Source organism: Eutrigla gurnardus (assembly GCF_963514095.1).
Source record: "Eutrigla gurnardus genome assembly, chromosome: 8".
Classification (NCBI taxonomy): Eukaryota; Metazoa; Chordata; class Actinopteri; order Perciformes; family Triglidae; genus Eutrigla; species Eutrigla gurnardus.
In genome coordinates this window covers 24,459,196-24,486,746 of record NC_139922.1, presented here as the reverse complement: position 1 = coordinate 24,486,746, position 27,551 = coordinate 24,459,196, and the positions used below count along the sequence as shown (strand labels likewise).

The following is a 27,551-nucleotide window of genomic DNA, read 5'->3' as shown; positions in this document are numbered from 1 at the left end:
TTTATTAAACCAACACAGTTCAGTTACGTTCCTCCTGTTGTCTGAGAACAGGTCTGACGATGAAACAATTGTGTCCTCCCTGGTCGCCTTGGGACCAGAACCTGAATATTCAGACCCACCAGGACCAGCATTAGAGTCCAGGCTGTGTGATCCTCCAATCAGCTGATGATCACCAGCAGGCAGTCTTAGAAAATGCATAGAAGAAGAAATATCCAAAATTGCCTTTAAGAGAGCAGGCTGTGGGGCGGAGCTAAAGGGCAGCGCAATGGTGTGTGGGAGTTGTAGTTTTGCTTGCTGAGGGCAGACGGATGAGGGAGCTTCTCAGACCACTACCCCAGTCAATCGTGTGGGTTTTAGTCCAGGACTCTAACGTCTTTACATGCTACATTTAGTTTAGTGTATTAAATTAACCAACACTAACCCTGAACCCGACCCTGAACCCTGACCTCTGGGTTTACGTCGGTGTTACAGAGTGGCACTTCTTCCCACATAGATGATCTTCGGCTGAGTACAGATGAAACATTTAATTAAATCTAACAAACTTCAGAAGCTGCAAAGATTCATTGATTTAATCAACTGAAAAAATAGTGGATTAGGATTATTTAACTGTATTGCAATAATCCTGAACGCTTATATCAAACTGTGTGTGTGAGTGTGAACAGGAAGTTGTGGTGGCGTGACGTGGTGGTCGGTCAGTCTGCAGGACAAAGGCTGAAATCAAATGAGGCACTTGTTATGATCCAGAGCTGCAGGTCGCAGCGTCCTGCTCCACCGTGGCCGTTGCTATAGAAACGGGTCATCCTGCCGGCCGATTCTATGGTTATTGACAGCCAACATGACCACAGCTGGGCCTGAAGTGTGTGTGTGTGTGTGTGTGTGTGTCGTCATCAGGGCAAAGTTATTTATTTATTTTTTCTTTTTACAAGCAAGCAGGCAAATCGGATCATCTCTGGTCAATCTCTAATAATAATAATATTAATATTAATAAAGTCATTGAGCATTTACATGTTCAGCTTATAAAAAATAAAAAATCATTCCAATGATATCACATGCTCAGATTCCACAGAATCACAGAACGGAAAGGTTCATGTTGTTTGCATACAGGTTTGGTGATGTCAGCAGGGCCTGATGGCGAGGATCAATGAAGCTGGTTATCAATAATCTCATTGTTTGTGTCCCAATGCAGCATTCATCCCTCAGAGGACGCATCGGTCTCTGAAATGAGTACAGAGGAATTCCTGTTTCCATCACGGTTGACTCTCCCGTCGCCTAGCAACCAGCTGTGGTTGACCCATCGAAGAGGTAACTTTTACGTTATCTGATTACATTTTATTTAGATCTGATCCTCAAGTGACTCGACGTCGGCTGGATGAATCACTGACGTGGTGATACAGTTCTCAGGATGCACTGAGGCATGATGGGTAAAATAAAAAGAATAAATTCAGCGGCTGTATGTGCAGCTGTTAAGCCATTTGCCAAACAGAGGCCTCAAAAGCCACCTGCCAGCCACTCAAAAGCTAGTACTTGTCTACTTGACTTCTCATCGTCCAATCAGAAAAAGACTTCCAGTAAGATACAGGAGGAGGCGGGTCTTCTCTCAGCAGGCCTATCAAAAAAGCCCTTATATTTAACCTAAAAAATCATCAGTGAATGACAAATGAGCCAATCAGAGAGAGAGCCCGCCCACTAGTTCCCGTCCACTGAGCCGACTGCCAATCAGAACCTTTGTCAGTCTCTGTGGGCTCGGCTTCAGCCAGGGGCCCGGGGCCTTCTCCTGTTGCGACTCTGCTCTTCTCCAATCAGAATCCTCCCTCCACTCCGCTGTGGCGATGCTGGCTGCTGATAGGCTGACCTCTGAGAAGCTGGCTGCTGATTCGCTGTCAGATTGACGCTGGTGCTTGTCTTCGTCCATCGACATGAGGAAGGAGAACGGCGCCCCAGAGCTCCCAGAATGCTTTGCGTTGCCGGTGGCGCGGTCGTCTCTCTCCTCCCTCCTGTCGACCTCCGTCACCCTCCTCCTGCTCATCGTCTCGCTCTTCTTCCTCTCCTTCACTCCTCCTCCAGACTCCTCCACCTCCATCCCCTCCTGCTGCAGCATCAGCGTGTCCCAGGATGGAGCACTGATCCTGGGTAAGCTCCTGCTCCTCTTGCCCTGCTCCCTCTTGTTGTCCCATTTCTCCTTCTGCCTGACAGTCTGACTTCTCCTTCTTCTCTCCTCCTCCTCCTCCTCCCGTGCCTCCTCCTCCACCACATCTAGGTCCAGATCTGGAGGCCCTTCCCCTCCTCCTCTTCCTCCTTTTCTTCGTTTGGTTTCTCCCTCTCTCCTGCTCCTCTCTCCTCCTCCTCCTCCTCCTCCTCCCCACTGCTGGCTGAGGGAGGTGGTTGCCGTGGTGACTGTATCCACATCGTGCTCCTCTGTGTGTGCAGAGGAGGAGGGGGAGAAGGCTCCTTCCTCAGGGCCTGACGGACAAACAGAGAAACATGCTGAGCGTTCTTCTTCTACTGTTTCTATTGTGTTGTAGACGCTGCAGGAAGGAGTCACATGTTAAACAGCTGATCTGACTTCTTCTTCTACTGTTTTTATTGTGAATTATTGTCTATTTTCTGCAATACTCCAAAATGTAATGGAAGAATCTAGTTGTCTGATTGTGGAGGGAACTTCCTGTCGCTAATATCAACTTAATGACACGTTATGTCATATGGTGGTTATTAACAACTGACTGATTATTGGTCAACAATATGTAAATTATGTATATATCTACAACACAATTTATAACATCAATTTGTTATTAACTTTTTCAACATTAAAAGCATATTAACACATATCGTCATCATGTAAATCAACATTTCAATATCACTTATCTACGATGGCGTATAAGGGCCACTGTAGGAAAAAAAAAACTGAACCGAGAGAGGGGGGCAATATTCAGGGGGAAAAACTTGTTTGCGAGTTCATAAAGTGGCAAATTTACCACTTTATAAACATACATAGCAGATATAAGCAATTTGCTTGGTTCTGCTAACACCGGATGTTTGCCGTTACTATGACAACAAATAAAAGCTACTGCTAGTATCTTAGCCCAACCGCCCCGATCAATAAACACCCATAAGAAAACAATTTGTCCTCATAAATTAAACCAACAGTAACCATCGACATCATCGCCCTAAGGACCTTAATGAGGCGTTGTCACAGGTTGGGATGGATTCATTAGAAACATAAATGTACATTCATGGGAAGTTAGCTAGCATAGATGCCGGTTGTTAGCATCATAATAAAGTCGAAAATTTGTCACTTTATAAACTCGCAAATTTGCGACTGTTCTCTGAATATCACCCCCCCTTTCTCAAAAACGTGTGAAGGTGTGATGAAGAAACAAAGATGGAGGATGAGAGTCGGTGAAGAGATGGAACGCACGAGAACAGGAAGTTACCAACCGCGAGTTTTCAGTGCGTCCAATCACATAGAAGCAGGGTTCACCCTGTTTAGAGTTGGTCATACAGAGAGACAGGCTGGACAACTCCACTGAGGAAGAGGAGGGGAACAGGAAGTAGCGGACAGGAAGTGGAGGACAGGAAGTACAGGACAGGACGAGAAAGTAAAAGAACAAGGTCAAGGCGAGAGGTTCCCAGAGCTGTGATTGGACGATTCAGGTTCAGAGAGTGTAGGATTACAATTATTTAATTATTCATTCTTATTTCATTGTTTATTTTATATCTAAATTATTTTTATATTTTACCAACTCAAAAGTTTAGCAGTCATCAAGTGTTGTTATCCGTGGTGGAAAGTAACGCAAGTACTGTAATGTGATGGTACAGAGCTGGGTCGGCTCACCTGTACTGTCAGATCACCTGTGCTGTCGGGTGTCGGGTTGCCTGTACTGTCAGATCACCTGTGCTGTCGGGTGTCGGTTTACCTGTACTGTCAGATCACCTGTGCTGTCAGGTGTTGGGTCACCTGTACTGTCGGGTCACCTGTGCTGTCGGGTGTCAGGTTACCTGTACTGTCAGATCACCTGTGCTGTCGGGTGTCGGTTTACCTGTACTGTCAGATCACCTGTGCTGTCAGGTGTTGGGTCACCTGTACTGTCGGGTCACCTGTGCTGTCGGGTGTCGGTTTACCTGTACTGTCAGATCACCTGTGCTGTCAGGTGTTGGGTCACCTGTACTGTCGGGTCACCTGTACTGTTGGGTGTCGGGTCACCTGTGCTGTCAGGTGTTGGGTCACCTGTACTGTCGGGTCACCTGTACTGTTGGGTGTCGGGTCACCTCTGCTGTCAGGTGTCGGTTTACCTGTACTGTCAGATCACCTGTGCTGTCGGGTGTCGGTTTACCTGTACTGTCAGATCACCTGTGCTGTCAGGTGTTGGGTCACCTGTACTGTCGGGTCACCTGTGCTGTCGGGTGTCGGTTTACCTGTACTGTCAGATCACCTGTGCTGTCAGGTGTTGGGTCACCTGTACTGTCGGGTCACCTGTACTGTTGGGTGTCGGGTCACCTGTGCTGTCAGGTGTTGGGTCACCTGTACTGTCGGGTCACCTGTACTGTTGGGTGTCGGGTCACCTGTGCTGTCAGGTGTCGGTTTACCTGTACTGTCAGATCACCTGTGCTGTCGGGTGTAGGGTCACCTGTACTGTCGGGTCACCTGTGCTGTCGGGTGTAGGGTCACCTGTACTGTCGGGTCACCTGTGCTGTCAGGTGTTGGGTCACCTGTACTGTTGGGTCACCTGTACTGTTGGGTGTCGGGTCACCTGTGCTGTCAGGTGTCGGTTTACCTGTACTGTCAGATCACCTGTGCTGTCGGGTGTAGGGTCACCTGTGCTGTCGGGCCACCTGTGCTGTCGGGCCACCTGTACTGTCGGGTCACCTGTACTGTCGGGTCACCTGTGCTGTCGGGTCACCTGTGCTGTCGGGTGTTACAGTACAGATTGAAACGGTCCGTAGTGTTTCAGGTTGTCTCACCGTAGTCTGGTACATATCCGTTCCCCTTCTTGAGGACCAGGTGGATCCGATGGCCCCCCCTCCTGATCTGCTCCACAGCCTGACTGTGAGTCATCCCTGAAGTGCTGTCTCCATTTATCTCCACCAGCTGGTCAGACACCTGAGACACCAGGTAACGTTATGTTCACACTCTCCTACGGCTCTCCACTCACAGACACACCTTCAGTATGGATGATGTCACAGGTAACGGGAGAGGGGAACGAAGCCGGGACCAGCAGGTCCAACAGGGACCGGGTGTAGGGCTCTATCAGACTGAGGTCATTAATGTAACAGCTGCTCTGAGCCGCTGGGGCCTGCAGGCGGCGCTGACGGGTAACTATTTAAAGCTGAGGAAGCAGCTGAATCTGAACAACCAATCAGGACGTTTCTACCTCCAGGCTCATTAAATGGGATGTATTAATCCTTTAATTCTGCTGGACTGAAGAAAAGATCACCACATCAGCTCATTGATTAAGAAAATGATTGGCAGTGTAACAGATGAGAGTAATATTTACATTTACAATGGAATAGAGGCTAAGCCCGGCCCTTTCATGTGTCCCCATTCAGGGATCCTGTTTGAAGTGTGTGTGTGTGTGTGTGTGTGTGTGTGTGTACCTGTATCTTGTTGCTGCGCTGGGCCGGCCCCCCCTCCATCAGACCCAGTACATACAGTCCCATGTTGTACTCGCTGCCCCCCCTCAGAGAGAAACCAAACCCTGTAGGCCCTCGTTCCAGATCCACCGTGTAGAACCTGGACTCATCCTGATGGACACACGAGAAGAGTACTGCTGTTACTAGTACTGTGGGTGTACAGGTACTACAGTGTACTGGTACTAGAACTACTTTAACAGTGAGGAGTCACACTGACCTTTGACCTCCCTCTGGGTCCTTTCATCACGCGGCTGTCGATGTCCAGGTCTGCTCCTCCCGACAGAGAGGAGGAGGAGTCTGAGGAGAGACCTACATCATTACATTGGTACGTCTAGTACGGTACCATGTAGTGGAAACCTGGAAACCTTAGTGGACCTGCATCTAGTGTGTGTGCGTGGGTGTATATTAGTGTATCAGTGTGTGTGTGTATCTGTGTGTGTGTGTATGTCCGTACGGTGTCTGGTCGTGATGCTCAGTTTCAACGTGTTCCCAGCTCTCCTCAGGATCTGGGCGAGGTCTCGGTGCTGCAGACCTCCGACCGCTCGACCCTCCACCGCCTCCAGCTGGTCTCCAGGTTGGATCTGCCCGCTGCGAGCCGCTGCGCTGCCGCGCCGCACCGTCACGAACCGGTGAGACATCAGGGAGGGGGCTGCAAGACCACCAAAATAAGAGCCGGTTTATCATATTGTTAGTTTTACTGATGATAAAACCACCAAAATAAGAGCTGTGTGGTATTATTGTTAGTATTACTGATGATAAAACTACCAAAATAAGAGGTGTGTGGTAGTATTGTTAGTATTTCTGATAATAAAACTAAGGGAACCAGCTGTTTTATTTTCTGTATTTCCTCCTTCGGCTGATGAAGTTAATGCTGATAAAGTTCTGCTACATCACAGATTAATTATGTTTTCTTGCTGATATGAAGTTCAGCTTGTGTATTTAAAAAAAAAAAGTTAAAATGTTTTTTAAGCTTCAGTCACATTCATCATGTTCCTGCTGTGAACTCGAAAACAATATTTGTGTGGGAGTTGGTTCTTACAACACACACACACACACACACACACACACACACACACACACACACACACACACACACACATTCTTGGAAAGATTTTCTGGAGGACAAAGAAACTGGAAACGAGACAAAGTGGTTTCTGCTCCAACGGAGAGATCACATGACCAGCGGACGGACAGACGGATGCACACTGACCCCGTCACCATGGTAACCATGAACGGGTCCACACCGGCATTGTTTGCACAGTTTGATGTTGTGGAGTCAAACAGCAGCAGATAAACTGAAGGTCAGGGAGCAGGTCGACGCAACAAAGTCAGTCCAAACTGTGAGGGAACACTAGTGAAGTCCAGGATCAGGATTTAGCACTTTACAGGCTTTAAAAAGACTAACTGACTAACTTTCTGCTGTAAGAGGCTTTACAGTTACATCACAGCCAGCTGTGGATCATCAGCTGTTCTCTGATTCAGGGACTCTGGTAGGACTGGAACCAAAGACTCACAGCGACCACAAAGACTCACGACCACAAGGAGACCCACAATGACCACAAAGAATCACAACGACCACAAGGAGACTCACAATGACCACAAGAAGTCTCACAAAGAATCACAACGACCACAAGGAGACTCACAACAGTCACAATGACCACAGTGACAACAAAGACTCACAGTGACAACAAAGACTCACAGCGACCACAAGGAGACTCACAATGACCACAAGGAGACTCACAGCGACCACAAAGACTCACAGTGACAACAAAGACTCACAGCGACCACAAGGAGACTCACAACATCCACAAAGACTCACAACGACCACAAAGACTCACAGTGACAACAAAGACTCACAGCGACCACAAGGAGACTCACAACATCCACAAAGACTCACAGTGACAACAAAGACTCACAGCGACCACAAGGAGACTCACAGTGACATCAAAGACTCACAGCGACCACAAGGAGACTCACAGCGACCACAAAGACTCACAGTGACAACAAAGACTCACAGCGACCACAAGGAGACTCACAACATCCACAAAGACTCACAACGACCACAAAGACTCACAGTGACAACAAAGACTCACAGCGACCACAAGGAGACTCACAACATCCACAAAGACTCACAACGACCACAAGGAGACTCACAACGACCACAAGGAGACTCACAACAACAGTTGGCTGATGAACTGCTCCTGAACTTGTTTGTTGAACGTGAAACCAGCGGCGGGCTGGAAGGAAGGTGAGCCATCTAATTGTTGACTTAATGTGTTAGATCGTAACCTACTACAAACTACATCGACATGGTGTTCCACAAGGCTTAATATCGGATCATCTGCCCTTCTGATTAATGATATAAATATGTAAAATGATCAAAGAGAAAAAAAGTAACAATCTATTTTTTGCCTCAAGAAATACCATGAGTGAGATTTTGTTTGGGGAACTGCTCCTCAGAGACTCTGGGCTGAACAAACGGGTCTGGACCCAGAAGGACTAAAGTAAACAGGATCCATAGAGAATAGACTGCAACAGGAAAGACACAACGGCGGCCCTTAAAAGTAAATTCTGTAAATTATCAAAGTGAGTTTAACAACGTGAAGCTGACAACCAAAAAGATCCAAACCGAAGATTTATTCTATCACTTAAATGAGTTTGACTACATGAGTATATGGAAACCTTAACCAACAGCTGCTGCCATTAAAACCTGGGGAGGGGGGTAAGAGGAGGGGGAGGAGGAGAGATAAGAAAAGAGGGAGGAAGAAATAACTTGACGGAGGTTTTACATTCTGAAGTCGTGACCACAGATGGAAGGAATTTTAAAGTGTTTTACATCTTTGACGTTTCTAAACTACACTGGTTTCACTGCCGACAGTCAAAGCATCACCACAGGACTTTAACCCAGGAGAAGGTTGTCAGTGTCCCTAGTCCTGGGACACCTTAGTGTCCCTAGTCCCGGGACTCGTTAGTGTCCCTAGTCCTGGGACTCGTTAGTCTGTCGTGTTCACACCAACTAGCTGAGTGCTTTTGTTGCTTCCTGCAAAGTTTATTTTGAAAGGTCACTCTGATGTATGTAGTGTATATTGACACGGCGTCAGTAATAATACATATACACACCTGTTAACAAACATTAAATAGTGCAGCTTTAAACCAGAACACTCACACACACACACACACACACACACACTGACTTACGTCTGGAGTCCTTCACAGTTCTCAGAACTGACTGCAGACGCTCCAACATCATGAAGAGTCGAGAAACAAGCAAAAGCAAGAAATAACTCTGTCCTCCTGTCTGTCTATCCTTCTGTCTATCTGTCCTCCTGTCTGTCTGTACTCCTGCCTGTCTTTCTGTTTGCAGGTCCTGCCTCTGAATGCAAACGAGAGAGACTGACTACGATCTAGAGCGAGACAGCTGGGAGGTAGGGGGTGTGGCCAACAGAGCAGATAACACACACACACACTCTCTCTCACACACACACGTTAACACCAGAGATTATTATAGGCGATGCATTTGAGGTCCGTAAACATTGTTATTCTTCTCAGCTGAATCAAACAGAGAAATCCTTATACACGTACAGCAGTGTCAGCGCCACCTACAGGTTATACAGGTCATTACAGTTCAGAGGCTGTTTATTACACCTGTAGTCGGTTCATCTGGTCTGGACAAAGTGGAAAACATTACACACTGATTCACTTTAGATTGGTGAGTATTTACAAACAGGACTTCGCACAAGACCAACAGGTAACTCGTTGATCGTCAAACTGCATCCTCAGGACCAGTATCAGCTAGTTCGTGACTGGGATTGTTTTTAATAATTAGTTTAAAGGGTAACTGAACGAACTGAAAAGAACAAATATAGATTAATATGTGACGTGTATATGACATCATCAGTGTGTAGAATGACTCACCCCCGTTGGTCACTTCCTGAGAGGCGATGACGAACCCGAAGCCTTCTCCGGACCGCCGGCTCAGCTCCACCTCCACCGTCCTTAGTCCGACTCGTCCATCCTTGGCCACCGCTCCCAGGGCTTCTCCTCCCACTCGGATGGGAGGAGGCCCACCAGCACTCTCCTCCACTCCCAGCAGATCACGTGGCTCTAAGGTCATCGTCACGGGAACCGAGTCCAGGAAGCTGGTGCTCTGGATGTGGGCCGGGGGTCCATTTGGCGTTTGAGCAGGAGGGGCCCCTGGATAGACAAAGGGGAGTCAGACTGCTTGACAAGGAGGCCACACACTGACGGGAGCAGACAGATGACCCGATAAAGAACAAATAAGTTACCTTGGTGGGTCCCTCGGGCTGGTAGATGCCCCTCCTGGGGACTCTCCAAGACCACGCCAGCCTGGCTGAGTGGGGGGACGCCCCCCACCAAGGCACCCGTGGACGGGGAAGGCAACTTGGCTGACGTTGGTGGGTGGGAGGGAGTGGCTAGGCTGTGTGGGGACGGGAGGGGTTTGTAAAGGTTGGGGGTGACGACTGGGGATGACATGGGACCTGGAGGATGGACAAAGTCATTTATTGGTGCTCTGTAATCAAATTTCGTTAATGGCAAGAAATGATAATCGTCAATGAGGACTTAGAAACTTAAGACTCACCTCCTCTGTAGACCAGTAGTACCACCTCACCCTGTTTGGTGTGCTCCTGCAGGACTCTCTGGACCTGAGGACCGAAATGCAACAGTGGTTATGTATGGTATAGAGAGTAGTGCCATTATACTAGTTCCTGTCTGTGTGGAAGTGGTCCTCCAGGAACCAGCTCACGAGAAGATCCTCCTGGTATCATCTTCCACAACTCAACACTCAAAGGTCACCCAGTGGTCTACATTTTCCCGTTCACACACCTTCATACACTGATGGCTCAGCCTTTGGGGGAAATTTGGGGCCCAGTGTCTTGCCCAAGGATACAGTGGCATGCAGACTGGAGGAACCGGGATTTGAAACACTGATCTTATGATTGGAGGACGACTCATTCTGCCTTTGAGCCACAGCCGCCCAGAGGTAGATTCAAATTTGGTGACTATTTCATGGGGCCTCAGAGCAAGAGGGGCCGGGGTTCTCTCCGGCGGCCTCCCACAGTCCAGAGAGAAGGGAAGATCCTTAACAGGATAAGTGGTGGATGAACGGATATTTCATGGACTGCTGTGAGACTGTTGAACACATCTGTCATTGATAGGCCAGGAGGTCTATGTTTAGGACTACAGGTACTTGGGAGTATGCATTGACAACGAACTGGACTGGTCCAAGATCACTGAAGCCCTCTACAAGAAGGGCCAGTTTAAGGTTGGGGGAAGGCTAAGGTCCTTCAACATCTGCCGGACAAATCTGAGCATGTTTTCTTGTTTTCTGTTGTCTATGCCAACAGACTCAACAAACCCAAGACCCACAAGACCAGTGATGTTGTGGCGGTGGAGCTGGACTCCCTGACGATGGCGTCAGACAGGAGGATGCTGTCCAAGCCACAGGCCATCTTGGACAACATCTGCCAACCACTCCATGACCTCCTTCTCAAACACAGGAACACATTCAATGGAAGATTCATTCCACCAGGATGCACCACAGACTGGCATCGAGACTAAACGGACACGTCTGATAGAAACACTGCGGACTGCATATGCGGTTTGACTAGTATTCCCTAGATAGTCTGCAACGTACTGAGACCTTCAGAGTGACATCATGTCGACTCCCCACAGTCTCTTGCTCCAGTAGCAATGAATCTCTGGACAGCCAATGACAGTTGATTGATGTGAGGCTACCTTGACCCTGACTGGTTGGTTGTTGGATCTTTTACCTGGGAGAAGCTCAGGCTCTGTACGTCTGCTCCGTTGATCTTAGTTATGGTGTCCCCCGACTGCAGTGAGGGGCAGTGCCTTCGATCCCAGACCCGCCTCACCACCGCCATCTGACCTCCTTGCCCCCCTGCAGTCACACTGAAACCTATCCCCCCACTCTCACTGCGCCCAAGAGCCACTGGTACAAGCTCCCCACTTGGACCGGACACAGGTGACCCTTCTCTGAAGGGTAGCACCAACCCTGGGTTTCCTCGGGAGGCTGGGGAGGATGCTTGGTGATTGGCTGGACAGCCATTAAAGCCACATGTTGGGACGTCTCTGGGTGGGGTCAGTGCGAGGGAGGTCTGGGGCATCGGTGGGCGCTGCACAGGAGCACCAGGAGGTGTGGAGGAGGTGGGTTTGTTAAGGATTGTAGGACTGGGAGAGTTCTCTGGCTGAGAGAGGGGCAGTTTGGACAGAGTGTGGGAGGACGAGGAGGTGATGGGGAGAGTGGATGTAGACAGATCGCTCTCTGAAGACTTGGAGCTCTGATGGTGGAGGAGGGAGGAGGAAGAGAGGGCGGGGAGAGTGCTGCTGTTGTAGCGAATCAGAGAAGACCTGCCAGAAGCAGAAAACACATGTTTTATACAAATAATTCACCCCCAACATCTCCCAATTACCACTGATACTACTCCTACTCCTCCTACTACTAGTACTACTACTCCTACTTCTCCCACTCCTACTACTAGTACTATTACTCCTACTTCTACTAATCCTACTACTAGTACTCCTAATACTACTACTACTATTAATACTACTACTACCCTACTAATACTGCTAGTACTCCTACTGCTACTCCTACTACTAATACAACTCCTACTACTCCTACTACTACTAATCCTACTACTAGTACTACTACTACTCCTACTACTACTAGTACTACTACTACTACTACTAGTATTACAACAACTACTACTACTACTCCTACTACTAATACTAGTACTACTACTACTACTACTACTATTATTACTACTATGGCGAAGAGAAAGAGGAATGATTTTGTGACATGGAGGGAACATTTCTGTTACTATGGCAACTAACAGCACCGCCTTTGTCGTGATCGTCCCTCGAAGAAAGATAAAAGCTGGAGAGAAACAGCGGAGGTCCTTCATCACCTGGTAAGTAGTGATAACTTGTCTCTCTTCAGGACAGGGCGGACATCGTACAAACATCCAGTAGTCTGGACTAGGCAGCTGCTAATAACCTCGAGAACAGCTCCCCTAATCACTAACTTCTGATTGGTTTAGAGCAAAATAAAGCAATAAGTTATTTACAAATGACATATCAATAAAAATAAAGGGAAAAAAGCAGCGGCCCCAGAACACACCATCCTTAATCGAGAAGAGCTACCACTGTCAACCATGATAAGTGTTCTGTATTATCACGGTATGCTATCACGGTAGAATGATCTTTCTATCGCTAACCCTGCTAATGCTAACACTGAAGCCCCACCTACCTGCGTATTCCGGCGTTGGACACGCCCACATCACAGTCACTTTGATTGATGGCTGCCGTCCTCTCAGGAGGGGGGGGCGGGGGTTCTGGTGCAGTCGGTGTATGTGGCCCCGTCAGCCCATTTGTCATTGGCTGAGTGGCATAGGAGGGGGGGGTATGGCTCGGTCCTGGATTTCAGAGTGGAGGGGTTAGTAATTCATAGACAGAAAGCTTATTTATGGTCACCATAGTTAAATTGAAATTGGAGTTTGACCTCTCTGACCTGGTGTGCTGCCGTTGGCGTCCAGCGTCCGGCTGTAGGTGAGGTGTGTCAGGCCACGGTTCAGGTTGGGGGGCTCACTGGGAGTCTGCGGCTGTTGAGGAGGTGAAAGAGTCCGATTACATGATGGGATCCAGATCGGGGCTCATGTTCAATTAGAAACGCTGTAGGAACCCAGTAAATACCGTGTCCAGACTCTGTTTGGGACACCCGTCAGGGTTGTAGAGCATCGGGTATCCTCTCCTCAGCACCACGTCCACACTCTGACCCATCGGCACCGCCTTCAGCATCTCCACCACCTCCTTATGGGAGCGGCCCAGCACACAGCTGTCGTTTATGTAGACCAAGATGTCCGCTGGAGGACCACAGACCAGGAGACAGTCAGGTTGAGACCATTAAGCTACATAGTTAGGTTGAGACCACTTAACTACATAGTTAGGTTGAGACCACTAGACTACATTAAGGTTGAGAAAACTAAACGACATAGTCAGGTTGAGACCACTAAACGACATAGTTAGGTTGAGACCACTAAACGACATAGTCAGGTTGAGACCACTAAACGACATAGTCAGGTTGAGACCACTAAACAACATAGTTAGGTTGAGTTTCTGCTACCTGTTGAAACTCTGCTGTCTTTCCCAGGAGGCTGTGTGTGTGTGTGTGTGTGTGTGTGTGTGTGTGTGTTACATTCCTGAGTATTTATCCTCTGTGCACGTGAGCAGATCTGACAGTGTGGGAGAGAAAGGAGGCTGTGTGTCAGACAGATTAAAGTGTGTGTGTGTGTGTGTGTGTGTGTGTGTGTGTGTGTGTGTGTGTGTGTGTGTGTGTGTGTGTGTGTGTGTGTGTGTGTGTGGATTAGTTGTAGATCATGTGATTGTGTGTCTGGTTTTCAGGTCTCTATTTTTCTCAAACAGCAACATAATCCTGTAGAAAGGGTTTGTTAGTATTCTGTTAGTAAGAAGACGATCACGGCTGAAATCACCAGTACATCTGCTTTTTACATGTTAAAGTCCCAGTTCCACCAGGAAACCCCACAAGATAACTACTTTTAAAAAGCTGGTTTTCTGAATGGAGTCTGGTTGATGGGTGCTAGGCTATGCTAACATTGTAGCTGCTCCATCAACACTCCAAATAAGGTCATCTAGACATAAATACAGCAGAGATCTTGTTGTTTGGACCACAGACAGTCTCTGGTTTCCCCGCATAGTCTGGTCTCTGGACTCATGTGAGCTACTATCTAGACCTCTGGGGGACCACAGACAGTCTCTGGTTTCCCCACATAGTCTGGTCTCTGGACTCATGTGAGCTACTATCTAGACCTCTGGGGGACCACAGACAGTCTCTGGTTTCCCCACATAGTCTGGTCTTGTCTCTGGACTCATGCAAGCTACTATCATAGACCTCTGGGGGACCACAGACAGTCTCTGGTTTCTCCACATAGTCTGGTCTCTGGACTCATGTGAGCTACTATCTAGACCCCTGGGGGACCACAGACAGTCTCTGGTTTCCCCACATAGTCTGGTCTTGTATCTGGACTCATGCAAGCTGCTATCATAGACCTCTGGGGGACCACAGACAGTCTCTGGTTTCCCCACATAGTCTGGTCTCTGGACTCATGTGAGCTACTATCTAGACCTCTGGGGGACCACAGACAGTCTCTGGTTTCCCCACATAGTCTGGTCTCTGGACTCATGTGAGCTACTATCTAGACCTCTGGGGGACCTCAGACAGTCTCTGGTTTCCCCACATAGTCTGGTCTTGTATCTGGACTCATGCAAGCTGCTATCATAGACCTCTGGGGGACCACAGACAGTCTCTGGTTTCTCCACATAGTCTGGTCTCTGAACTCATGTGAGCTACTATCTAGACCTCTGGGGGACCATAGAACCCAGGAGACAACATCTGGTCCCTTTATGTAGGACTCAGACTTGTCTGGAAGTACAGTATGAGTACCTGTGTTTAGGGCTGGCGGCCCCCCAGGTGTGACGCTGTACACCTGCAGGAACTCTCTGGGTCGACTTCCTCCCACGATGTTGAAGCCGAAACCTCGAGCACCTTTCGAGAGCCGGGTGTGGATGGAGTAACCCTTCAGCTGGCCGGGCAGCTCTGTGAACTCTGGCACTGAGGGGGAGGAGGTATTTAATGATATACACGTCTGTTCTGCCTCCTGCTGGCTGCTGCTGTCAAAATAAAAGTCCTTTACACACTAACAGGAAAGGAGTTTATCAGCAGAACTTAACAAAGTAAAATAAATACAGAGATGAACCTCCGGGATGTAAATATAATAATTTCACTTTATTCAGTCCTACAATAGTTTATTTAGTCTATATTTACATTTATGCAAACAAACGTTCTTTTTTCATTCAGAGCTGTGAAGTAGAATAGAATAATAATAATAAAAGAAATAGAAACTCATAAAATAATACAATGTAAAACATAAACAACCAACTCATAAGACTTACGTTCTGTAAGGGGAGTGGTCTCTTTGTTCTGAGTTCGAGGGTCCAGCCAGCTGGTCGTCTTCGACTTGTGACTGAAAGAGTGACATCATCATCATCAGTCTAAACACATCCACCATCAGAGTGAATCCTGGGTAATATAGGAATTTTGGAACTCATCAGAACATCTATGTCCGTTTCCTCTGCCTGGTGTGGCACTTTTTAAAACTTTCCTTTCAGAAATGACCAGTGATGATGTCACAGCTGGCTATGAGGCAACAAATGCCCAGGGATGATGTCACAGCTGGCTATGAGGCAACAAACGCCTACTGATGATGTCACAGCTGGCTATGAGGCAACAAACGCCTACTGATGATGCCACAGCTGGTTATGAGGCCACAAACGCCTACTGATGATGTCACAGCTGGCTATGAGGCAACAAACGCCCAGTGATGATGTCACAGCTGGCTATGAGGCAACGAACGCCTACTGATGATGTCACAGCTGGCTATGAGGCAATAAATGCCTTCTGATGATGTCACAGCTGGCTATGAGGCAATAAATGCCTTCTGATGATTTCACAGCCGGCTATGAAGCAATAAACGCCCAGTGATGATGTCACAGCTGTGAGGCCTTTGAAGGAGAAAGTAATTTATATGAACCAGACTTCATTAAGAAAAGCTGAGACCAAAACCTGATTATTGATTAGAATGAACCGATAATGATCAGTATCGTCACTTACTCAATGTAGTACGGCTCTCCTGATTCGCTGAACGCCAGCTCCCAGTTCTCAGGCAACGGACCTGCTCCTCCTGCTTCCCCTCCTCCTCCCACTCTTCCTCTCCCAACTCCTCTTCCTACTCCGTTCTCTGTTCCCTCCCGACTCCCCACTGCCGACTCCCACGATTGGCTGAGAGGCAGGATGGTGGGCGGCACTCCAGCTGAACCTGCTATGACAGACAGACAGACAGACAGGCTGTGATCAGCAGTGACCAATGAGAGCGGAGCATCTGTCTGTCAGGAAGACATCTGTCTACCTGACAGTCCGCTGTCCTCCTCGCTGTTGTCTCCTTCCTCCACAGCTTTCTCCAGGTTACTCAGAGACTTGCTCCTCGTCCTGAAGTTCCTCAGCAGGTTCCGATGCTCCTGGTACGTGATTGGTGGACTCTCTGGACCGATGTGGACTGGGCGGGGCGTCCCATAGTAGTTCCCTGTGATTGGACGGTGAGAAAAGGAAAGAAAAATTGTGACGTTTGAAGAACTGATCAATAATAAATTACATTTAAATAAACATGAATATCATACTTAAAAACAGAAAATAAAAGTAATTTCTAAAAGAAAATAAATTATAGTGATTTTATTCTGAAAGGTTTTAAACTGTTGAAATGTTTTTAACAGACGAGAATCAGAATCTTCACTTTGTTTAGTTTTTATGACAGTGAGACATGAGAGTGAGACAGGTAGGCACATTAGGGAGAGAGTGAGATGGGTAGAGACATGAGGGAGGGTGAGACAGGCAGAGACCTGGGGGAGACGGTAAGACAGGTAAAGACATAAGGGAGAGGGTGAGACAGGTAGAGACCTGAGGAAGAGTGAGACAGGTACCTTTGAACTTGCCACTCTCCAGCAGAGCTCCAGACTCCTCCAGAGAGAAAAACTCCTCGATGGACACGAAGTTGTAGTCCACACCTGAGATCTCACCGTCCCGAGGAAGCCGGGTAGTACCTGGGGGGGGGGGGGGGTCACCATGAGGTCATCACCGTGATGTCACCACAGAGGGACACAGCTGTGTTTCTGTTACAGGAAGTGGACTCAAACTTCCAGAGGTGATTCTACTGAATGTAAATAAAGTCTCTCTCTCTCTCTCTCTCTCTCTCTCTCTCTCTCTCTCTCTCTAAATGTTTACTTCCTCTGATCATTAACAGACTCTTTATATTCTGGTTGAACTTTAACTTTTATTTAAAGGAAAAAACCGATTTATATCACAGAGGACTCTATAGACCAGGACCAGGACCACAAAGGACTCTACAGACCAGGACCGGGGGGGCAGGGACTTACAGGGGACGGCCCTCAGGTACAGGTTCTCCCTGATGAGCTGCTGCAGCTGGCTGTCGGTGGATCCCGGAGTGAAACACTTGCTGAGGTACAACCTGAGGTCCTTACAGAGGGACGCACCTGGCGGGGGAGGACATGATGTCATAGTGATGTCATCAGATTACAAACAACGTTACACACTAGAGGAGCTTTAATTAGTACAATTAATACATTTAATTGTTGTCACACAGATGGTCCTTTGGTTATATAATATAATTATATATTTATATATAAATTCATATATTATTATAATAGTAGTAATTATAGTTATAATACATCCTGGTATTCGTCTTTGTTCCTGCTCAGCCTTCAAAATAAAATTCTAGGGCTGCAGCTAATTATTTGAATTAATCTGCAGATTATTTTCTCCATTAATCCATTCATTTAATTAATAAAATGCTATTTGTATGACTTATAAAATAAAAGCACACTTTTCACGGGAGAAACAAACAAATAATCCTGTTGACTGATTAATGAATTGATCTTTTCAGGTCTTCCTGTAAAATAACGTAAAACATGAATCAACAAAACAATACGTTTTACAGACGAAGACGTCCGACTCACCTGGCAAGACCGTCTTGATCCTGATTGGATGAGGACAGGAGTTGAGGACTCCTCTGACATCACCGAGGGTCATCCCTAACACGGGCGTCCCCCCGATCTCTAAGATGATGTCGCCCACAGTGGCCCCGCCCCCGTGGGCCGCAGTGACGAATGGGAATTCGCCGTAGTCTGCCCCGCCCCCGATGGCCAGTCCCAGCTCTCCGGAGCCGCCGCCCAGCGGGACGAAGCTCTCCTGCACCTGGAGATGGACACGGAGGACAGGAAGTCACATGACTGAACGACCCCGGAACAGCTGATCATCAGGTATTAAGAAAGCGTTACCTTGGAGCGCCAGTGCAGCTTCTTCACCGTTGCTTTAGACATGGCGGCCGAGCTGCAGACAGGAAGGAACACGGTTAGTGAGCTCGACGACACACCTGGGCTGCAGTCGAATAGTCTATTTTCTTAGGGAGGTTCCTAACTGAAGAAGTGACCCGGAAGTAAACAAGTGGCCGCCATGATAAGAGCCGTTCGGATTCTCTAAATGCAAAGGGAAGGAGCTCCAATGCTTCCTTTCAGAGCTCCTTTAGCATAGGATGCAACGGACCTTCCTATGCGAAAGGAAAGGAGATTACGCCGACCCACAATTCTTTGCGAGAGCAACATTTAAAGTGCCGCACACCTCGGCCGTTCATGAAAACAAACGATATGTGCATTTGCATATTTAACAATTACTTCATGCAGACATAGAGTAATTGGAATAGTGTTGATAAATGTGTGGACAGTGATAATAATTGAATGGTATTTTTTATTTATTTCAATCATCCACCCTTATGTGGCGCTGTTTCTGCAACAAAAATACACCAAAAACACAGAAGAAGAGACGGAGCATGGGGAAGTAAACACGTTGCATGACCGGATGTTTGCCGTTGCTATCGCAACAAGTGAAACTTACGGCTACAATCCACTCGATCAATAAATATCCATGAAATGACAATTTGGCCCGTATAAATAAAAAAACATCAATAAAAATAAATAATAATAAAAAACAATAAGCATCAACAGCCGTCACCCTAAGGACCTTAACAAGGCGTTGTCACGCGTTGATGGATTAATTAGAAAAATAAATGCGTTGGTTGTTTATTAGCGTCGTAACAAAGTAGCAATTCTGCGACTTTTTTTCCCCGGAATATTTCCCCCCTCTCTCGGCTCTGTTTTTTTTTTCATACAGTGGCCCTACGCCGTCGTACAAATCAAACTTCAAATCAAACTTTATTTATAAAGCACTTTTCATACACAAAGTGCCGTGCCAAAGGAGTAGAATATCTGCTGCAGCACGATCACGAACACATAGGCCGCTGTTGTTGTTGTTGTTACGAGACGTTGCGGAGGAAGAAGTCAGGATAGAGGGTCGAGGGGTTGGGCGATGACGTCATCGTATGCAGTTTTGCCGTTTACACGAAAACGAACACAAAACGGAGGGGCACCGTTTTTTTCTTTCTCACCCTGGGACCTGGTTTCAAAAAAGTGCGTTTTCAGGCCCTGAAAATGCTGGATCCGGAAACGTTCTTTGTGTGTTGTGCGTTTACACACAAAAAAACGTTTTCGTGTGGACGGGGCCTGATAGCAGACCTGCTGCTCACACAACACAGTGATCACACCTGTAAACACCTGAACACACTTGTAAACACCTGATGACCACTTGATCACACCTGGAAACACCTGAACACACCTGATCACACTTGATCACACCTGATCACCACGTGATCACCACCTGAACACACCTGATCACCACCTGAACACGCCTGATCACCAACTGAACACACCTGTAAACACCTGATCACCACCTGTAAACACCTGAGGCCTGTACTACGAAGCGAGTTCAACATACCAGGGTATCTTTCAGTTATCCAGCTTAAGTAACCCTAACAAAGGCAATTAGAGATATGCGGTCACACATCGCTGGTTATCAACTCGGTAAGTCAACCCAGGGTTTCCCTTTCCAGCTATGAGCGCGTGCACATAAAAGAGGCGGGGTTTGTAGCATTTGACCAATCACAAACATGGATCAGTCTAAGGGCAGCAGAGCAAACCATAATCCAACAGAAATACGAAGAAGTTAAACACATAATACAGGCAAAAACAAACAATTTCATCTGCCAAATGCAGGAAGGACAGCTGGCAAAAACTCACCGACTGTGTGAATGCGTAAGTCGTATTAATAGTATAAATAGTTGTATACGACTGCCCCATCATAACGGCAGTACCCTATCTGACTGATTACATCGATTTTCAAGAGCCCTGATAGCTCAGTGGTAGAGTTACCGCCCCATGTACCGAGGCTCCCTACAGCAGTTGGAATCAGCCCCACGGCCGTCTTTTAATGCAAGTCGTCCCTCTCTCTCGCCCCTTTCACTCTCATGCTGTCCTCGCGCAAAAAAATCACGTTAAAAAATCATTGTGATGCTTAGATGTATTTTTATGCCGTGGTTTATGGCAATATCAGCCTAATTCTTTCAGCTGCAACCCCGGTGGTGTAAAACGGACTTTGGCGCAGATAAAAACATAATTTAAAGTGGTAAGAAGGCTGTATGCTGACACAGATAAGTCATGCCCTCCGATGAGAATCTGTATCTCTCATATAAATATCGTCAGACACAGACAAAAGGGTCTTTGCCGGTCTCTGAACACTCTAGTTCTCTTAAGAGACCCGATCCACAATCCACCGAGCTCCACGGGATCTTTTACAAACGCTGATGCCAACTTCAAGAGAGCTGATTGGTCAGTAGGCGATGCTTTTCTCCACGTTGATCTCTTATCAGGAACATAACCTGCTCCGGAGCAGGTTAGCTCTGCAGTGTAAGTTACCATGGCGATGTAGGAAGTAAACCAGCATCGAAGGACGGAAAACCCAGGGTTAACCCTGAAGTTACCTCGCTAAGCCCAGATCCTGCTTCGTAGTACAGGCCTCTGATCACCACCTGATCACACCCGATCACACCTGATCACCTGGGATATTTATGGACCTCCTTCCCTCCTCACAAGGAAGCATCCTCTTTCAGCCTGTGGTCTTAATTGGTCTCCTAGCAACAGCAAGGTGTTGTGATGATGTGATGTTTAATCCGTTTGACATCATCAGTTCCTCCGTCAACACGACGACGTTGCTCAATGTAATGGCAGATGGTGGAGGACTGTAGGGTGCCACACACGCACGCACGCACACACACACTCACACACTGCTAGACGGCGTACGTTAATTATGCATGAACATGTGAAGGTCGGAGTCAGAGAAGAAACAAATAACATTCTGGAGACAAGGAGGAGAGTGTTGTTGGAGCCGCTACAATGTTAGTGTAGCCTAGCACCCATCAACCAGACCCCATTCAGAAAACCAGCGTTTTAAAAGTAGTTAGCATAGCCTAGCACCCATCAACCAGACCCCATTCAGAAAACCAGCGTTTTAAAAGTAGTTAGCATAGCCTAGCACCCATCAACCAGACCCCATTCAGAAAACCAGCGTTTTTAAAGTAGTTAGCATAGCCTAGCACCCATCAACCAGAACCCATTCAGAAAACCAGCGTTTTAAAAGTAGTTAGCATAGCCTAGCACCCATCAACCAGACCCCATTCAGAAAACTAGCGTTTTAAAAGTAGTTAGCATAGCCTAGCACCCATCAACCAGACCCCATTCAGAAAACCAGCGTTTTAATAGTAGTTAGCATAGCCTAGCACCCATCAACCAGACTCCATTCAGAAAACCAGCGTTTTAAAAGTAGTTATCTTAGGTCTTGCAGACAGACCTAACAAAGCATGAAATACCTGGTATTTATTTTAATATTTCCTGGTGGATCTGGGACTTCAACATGAAGCAGTGATAATGGAGGTGAATGAAAGTAAGTTGTTACCTCAGGTAAACAAGGAGGTCTCTCAGTCTCTGACAGAAAGTGAAGTGATGCTTGTCGCAGCTTGAGGTCAACTCTTAACACAGCTAACCCGTCAAAATAAAAGACTTTACCGAGATTCGATGATTGGATACAGGAGACTTGTGTGTCGTACCTCTACAGTCTGACAGTCCTGCTGTCTCTCTGACGGTCTGTCTGATGGTCCAGCATCCATGTCTCAGTGTGCAGGTTTCTGTTCAGTCCTGATAAGGCTGGTCAGGGTTCAGGCTCGTGTGCTCAGGGAGTGGACGCCCTCTTCACTCTCTTTGTGAACGCCGTCTGTAGGAATGTCGAGGCGGTCCACGTGACATTCAGTGACTTTAATGCAAACCAAAACCATGCCCGGGATTGGCTCATACTCTCGTGCCAGTCAAGACGGCAGTAGTGCCATAAAAGGCTGTAACGTCCTCTTAAAGGTGCAGCCCGTCATTTGAATCCACATCGAGTCAAATGTGTCCTGCTGTGTTCATACAGCTCTGTAAACAGGAAACAAACAGGTATTATTCCAGCCAACAGGGGGCGTCGGTACTCCTGACCATCACAGAGGGACGTTAATCTGTTGTTGGTTACCGGTATATACGAGATCACTTTACTGTTGGTGAAGGAGATCCCTTTACTGTTGGTGAAGGAGATCACTTTACTGTTGGTGAAGGAGATCACTTTACTGTTGGTGATGAAGATCACTTTACTGTTGGTGAAGGAGATCCCTTTACTGTTGGTGAAGGAGATCACTTTACTGTTGTTGAAGGAGATCACTTTACTGTTGGTGAAGGAGATCACTTTACTGTTGGTGAAGGTGGTGAAGGAGATCACTTTACTGTTGGTGAAGGAGATCACTTTACTGTTGGTGAAGGAGATCACTTTACTGTTGGTGAAGGTGGTGAAGGAGATCACTTTACTGTTGGTGAAGGAGATCACTTGACTGTTGGTGAAGGAGATCACTTTACTGTTGGTGAAGGAGATCACTTTACTGTTGGTGATGAAGATCACTTTACTGTTGGTGAAGGAGATCCCTTTACTGTTGGTGAAGGAGATCACTTTACTGTTGTTGAAGGAGATCACTTTACTGTTGGTGAAGGAGATCACTTTACTGTTGGTGAAGGTGGTGAAGGAGATCACTTTACTGTTGGTGAAGGAGATCACTTTACTGTTGGTGAAGGAGATCACTTTACTGTTGGTGAAGGTGGTGAAGGAGATCACTTTACTGTTGGTGAAGGAGATCACTTGACTGTTGGTGAAGGAGATCACTTTACTGTTGGTGAAGGAGATCACTTGACTCTTGGTGAAGGAGATCACTTTACTGTTGGTGAAGGTGGTGAAGGAGATCACTTAACTGTTGGTGAAGCTGGTGAAGGAGATCACTTAACTGTTGGTGAAGGAGATCACTTCACTGTTGGTGAAGGAGATCACTTAACTGTTGGTGAAGGAGATCACTTGACTGTTGGTGAAAGAGATCACTTTACTGTTGGTGAAGGAGATCACTTTACTGTTGGTGAAGGAGATCACTTGACTGTTGGTGAAGGAGATCACTTTACTGTTGGTGAAGGAGATCACTTTACTGTTGGTGAAGGTGGTGAAGGAGATCACTTTACTGTTGGTGAAGGAGATCACTTCACTGTTGGTGAAGGAGATCACTTTACTGTTGGTGATGAAGATCACTTTACTGTTGGTGAAGGAGATAACTTGACTGTTGGTGAAGGAGATCACTTTACTGTTGGTGAAGGTGGTGAAGGAGATCACTTTACTGTTGGTGAAGGTGGTGAAGGAGATCACTTAACTGTTGGTGAAGGAGATCACTTCACTGTTGGTGAAGGAGATCACTTAACTGTTGGTGAAGGAGATCACTTTACTGGTGGTGAAGGAGATCACTTGACTGTTGGTGAAGGAGATCACTTCACTGTTGGTGAAGGAGATCACTTAACTGTTGGTGAAGGTGGTGAAGGAGATCACTTAACTGTTGGTGAAGGAGATCACTTCACTGTTGGTGAAGGAGATCACTTTACTGTTGGTGAAGGAGATCACTTGACTGTTGGTGAAGGAGATCACTTCACTGTTGGTGAAGGAGATCACTTTACTGTTAGTGATGAAGATGATGGTGCCTCTAGTCACTTTATCAGTGTCTGCATGTCAATATACACTCGTTACATCTTTTCAAAAATAAACTTCCTGTGAAGTTTATTTACACAACAAAACTACATCCCTAGGTTTAGGAAAAGAGCTGGTTTATGTTAACTTGACTGGGTCACGTGACTAAATGTGTAGACTAACTCTCTATTCCATGTAGAGACTATGTTTGTGTATAAAATACGAATTAGTAAAGTAAGTAAAGCCATCAGATAAATGTAGTGAAGTAGAAGGACCTGTGATGTACTTCAAAGAGCGGAGCTGAAGCCTTATCATATTCAGAGAACAGGAAGTCTAGACTTCTTACAGCGTGCTCAGTAATGTATCCCAGAGGGCCGAGCTGTCAGCATCGGCTGGGTTCACATGGAGGCCCTGACTCACAGAATCCTCTGGGAGTTGTAGTCTCTCACATCTAATATCCATAGTTTTAATAGAACCATGAATGAGATTCTTCGTCCCAGCAAATGGAGCGTTTAATCCTCAAACGTTGATCGGACGAGAAACACAGCATTGATGAAACCACCTGACCTGATGGTATGGTTAGCTTAGCATCAAGCTCCCAGTCTGTATGCTCCTTGTGACATCACAGTCACCAACAATTCCACGCACCGATAGGACACATGGACTCAAATCACTCTTTGCCTGGCAGCTTTCCGGGTTTTTCCGAGAGGAACCAGGCCGCGGATCCATGTGGTTAAAAAGCCTTCACAGATCTGAAGAACTCCACACCACCTGCTGCCCTGGAAACCACAAATCGTCCTCTTCTTCGTTCAGAGACGCACTATTTTTAGTGCAATCTCGTTAGCCTGTTAGCATGCTAGCCTGTTAGCATCACGTAAAACCCTGAGAGACAGACGACAGTAACTGTGTTTCTGCTGACTCATCGTTCTCCGTCAACATGTAGGAAGTAGTCAACAGGCTAAAAGATGCTCCTCCTCCTGGTTTGCCTCCTCTTCTTCCTGTCCCATCTCTAGACCATTGGATCCAGGAGAGACCAGTTTATTACCCCTTTAGATTCTGATTATAAATATTGCATTTTACATGCAGGCTGTTCCAACAAACATCTGTGAAAGAATAGGTCGCTCTCAGGAGCTCAGTGAATTCCAGCGTGGTACTGTGATAGGATGCCACCTGTGCAACAAGTTCTGTCGTGAAATTTCCTCGCTCCTAAATTTTCCACAGTCAACTGTCAGTGGTATTATAACAAAGTGGAAGCGATTGGGAATGACAGCAACTCAGCCAAGAAGTGGTAGGCCATGTAAAATGACGGAGCGGGGTCAGCAGATGCTGAGGCACATAGTGCACAGAGGTCACCAACTTTCTGCAGAGTCGATCTCTACAGACCTCCAAACTTCATGTGGCCTTCAGATTAGCTCAAAAACAGCGTAGAGAGCTTCATGGAATGGGTTTCCATGGCGATCAGCTGCATCCAAGCCATACATCAGCAAGTGCAATGCAAAGCGTCGGATGCAGTGGTTTAAAGCACGCCACCACTGGACTCTAGAGCAGTGGAGATGCGATCTCTGGACGGACGAATCACGCTTCTCCATCTGGCAATCTGATGGACGAGTCTGGGTTTGGCGGTTGCCAGGAAAACGGTATTGTCTGACTGCATTGTGCCGTGTAAAGTTTGGTGGAGGGGGATTATGGTGTGGGGTTGTTTTTCAGGAGCTGGCCTTGGCCCCTTAGTTCCAGTGAAAGGAACTCTGAATGCTTCAGCATCCCAAGAGATGTTGGACATTTCCATGTTCCCAACTTTGTGGAACAGTTTGGGGATTGCCCCTTCCTGTTCCATGACTGTGCACCAGTGCACAAAGCAAGGTCCATAAAGACATGGATGAGAGAGTTTGGTGTGCATGAACTCGACTGGCCTGCAGAGTCCTGACCTCAACCTGATAGAACACCTTTGGGATGAATCAGAGTGGAGACTGAGAGCCAGGCCTTCCTGTCCAACATCAGTGTGTGACCTCACAAATACGCTTCTGGAAGAATGGTGAAAAAGTCCCAGAAACACACTCCTAAACCTCGTGGAAAGCCTTCCAGAAGAGTTGAAGCTGTTTTAGCTGCAAAGGGCGGACCGTCGTCATATTAAACCCTATGGATTAAGAATCGGATGTCACTTAAATTCATATATGAGTCAAGGCAGGTCAGCCAATACTTCAGGGTTTAATATGACGACGGCAATATAGTGTTTATAGATATAGATATATATACACATATATACACATACACATATACATATACTGTATACATACATATACTGTATATATACATATAAACACACACCTCCTCTCTATGGAGTCCTCCTCATGATATTTCACCTCCTCATTAGTGCACCTCCTTCATACACACACACAAACTCTCTCTCAGTGACCCCACTGCACCTCCTGTGAACCTCCTCCTGCTTCATCAGAAGCGGTCAGAGCAGACAAAGAGCGGCTTCTCTTGCGCAGATCCACCATGTAAACACACACACACACGCGCGCGCACGCACGCACACACACACACACACACACACACACACACACGGTGTCCCCTCCGTGCACTGACACCGATCCCAGAGCAGCTGGTAGTGTACAGTAGTGTTTAATGCGGTGGCAGATGAGGCGTTCAGGTGCACAGTGATGGAGGATGAGACCGGCCGCCCGCCGCGGCTGCGCCCGGCCAGCGGGCTGCATGTGTCGGTGAATGTGCTGACAGCGCCGTTTGTACCTGCAGGAGCACGAATGGATTCTCGGTCACCGCGGCCGAGAACGCGCCAGAGACCTAGAACCCCCACCCCCCCTTGGGGAACCGGGACTCCGGTGCTCCGGTCCCCCGCTGCTCCGGTCCCCCGGTGCTCCGTTACCTTCATTGTTCCCGCCGTCGTCCTCCGGTCCTCTCGGCCCCGCGAGACGCGTCTTCTCTCGGTTGCGCTGGAAATCCTCTCCGGGCTTTTAGTGTATTGATCGCTCCCTCGGTGCTGCTGCTGCTGCGTGCGTGCGTGCATGCGCGAGCGTGTGCGGCGGCGATGGGGTGCGCGTGCACGCGTGACAGTGCGTGATGTCCACTGCAGGTAAAAATGCAAAGTGCTGAAAGGTTGAAGATCACACACGCGCATACACACTACGCGTGTTTACGTGTGTGTGCGTGCGTTCGTGCGCAAACGTGATGCGTGTACGTGTGCAGCAGCAGCTTAATGGAGCCTTACTACACGATGACGCGTTAATGTCTCTCCACCATCTCTCTCTCTCTCTCT

At 47.3% G+C, this 27,551-nt stretch overlaps 1 protein-coding gene across 3 annotated transcripts; it reads right to left on the bottom strand.

The window, feature by feature from the left end:
* On the bottom strand, window positions 1-27,551 carry magixa (MAGI family member, X-linked a). 3 transcript variants are annotated; one of them, XM_084014903.1, is made up of 22 exons: window positions 27,162-27,551; window positions 18,592-18,643; window positions 18,271-18,508; window positions 17,671-17,787; window positions 17,218-17,337; window positions 16,650-16,823; window positions 16,355-16,562; window positions 15,637-15,707; window positions 15,128-15,295; window positions 13,360-13,529; window positions 13,178-13,268; window positions 12,917-13,082; window positions 11,421-12,018; window positions 10,229-10,292; window positions 9,915-10,127; window positions 9,544-9,822; window positions 6,083-6,277; window positions 5,846-5,925; window positions 5,593-5,739; window positions 4,960-5,098; window positions 3,436-3,523; window positions 2,319-2,460 (listed from the first exon to the last, which is right to left on the bottom strand). In XM_084014903.1, exons 2-22 carry the CDS (start codon window positions 18,631-18,633, stop codon window positions 2,454-2,456), a joined length of 3,375 nt encoding a protein of 1,124 aa, XP_083871029.1. In that variant the 5' UTR covers window positions 18,634-18,643; window positions 27,162-27,551; the 3' UTR covers window positions 2,319-2,453. The 3 variants fall into 3 exon arrangements, with proteins under 3 accessions (XP_083871027.1, XP_083871028.1, XP_083871029.1); XM_084014901.1 differs by lacking the exon at window positions 3,436-3,523 and having other exon boundaries at window positions 1-2,460; window positions 27,162-27,548; XM_084014902.1 differs by lacking the exon at window positions 3,436-3,523 and having other exon boundaries at window positions 1-2,460; window positions 16,355-16,559; window positions 27,162-27,548.

Coding starts and splice junctions, on each gene's coding strand:
- magixa (XM_084014901.1), bottom strand. CDS start 18,633: ATGTCTAAAGCAACGGTGAAGAAGCTGCACTGGCGCTCCAAG. Junction 13,530..15,127: donor GCCGCCAGCCCTAAACACAG/GTACTCATACTG, acceptor GTGGTCCTCCAG/CGGACATCTTGGTCTACATA. Junction 2,461..4,959: donor CGGATATGTACCAGACTACG/GTGAGACAACCT, acceptor TTTGTCCGTCAG/GCCCTGAGGAAGGAGCCTTC.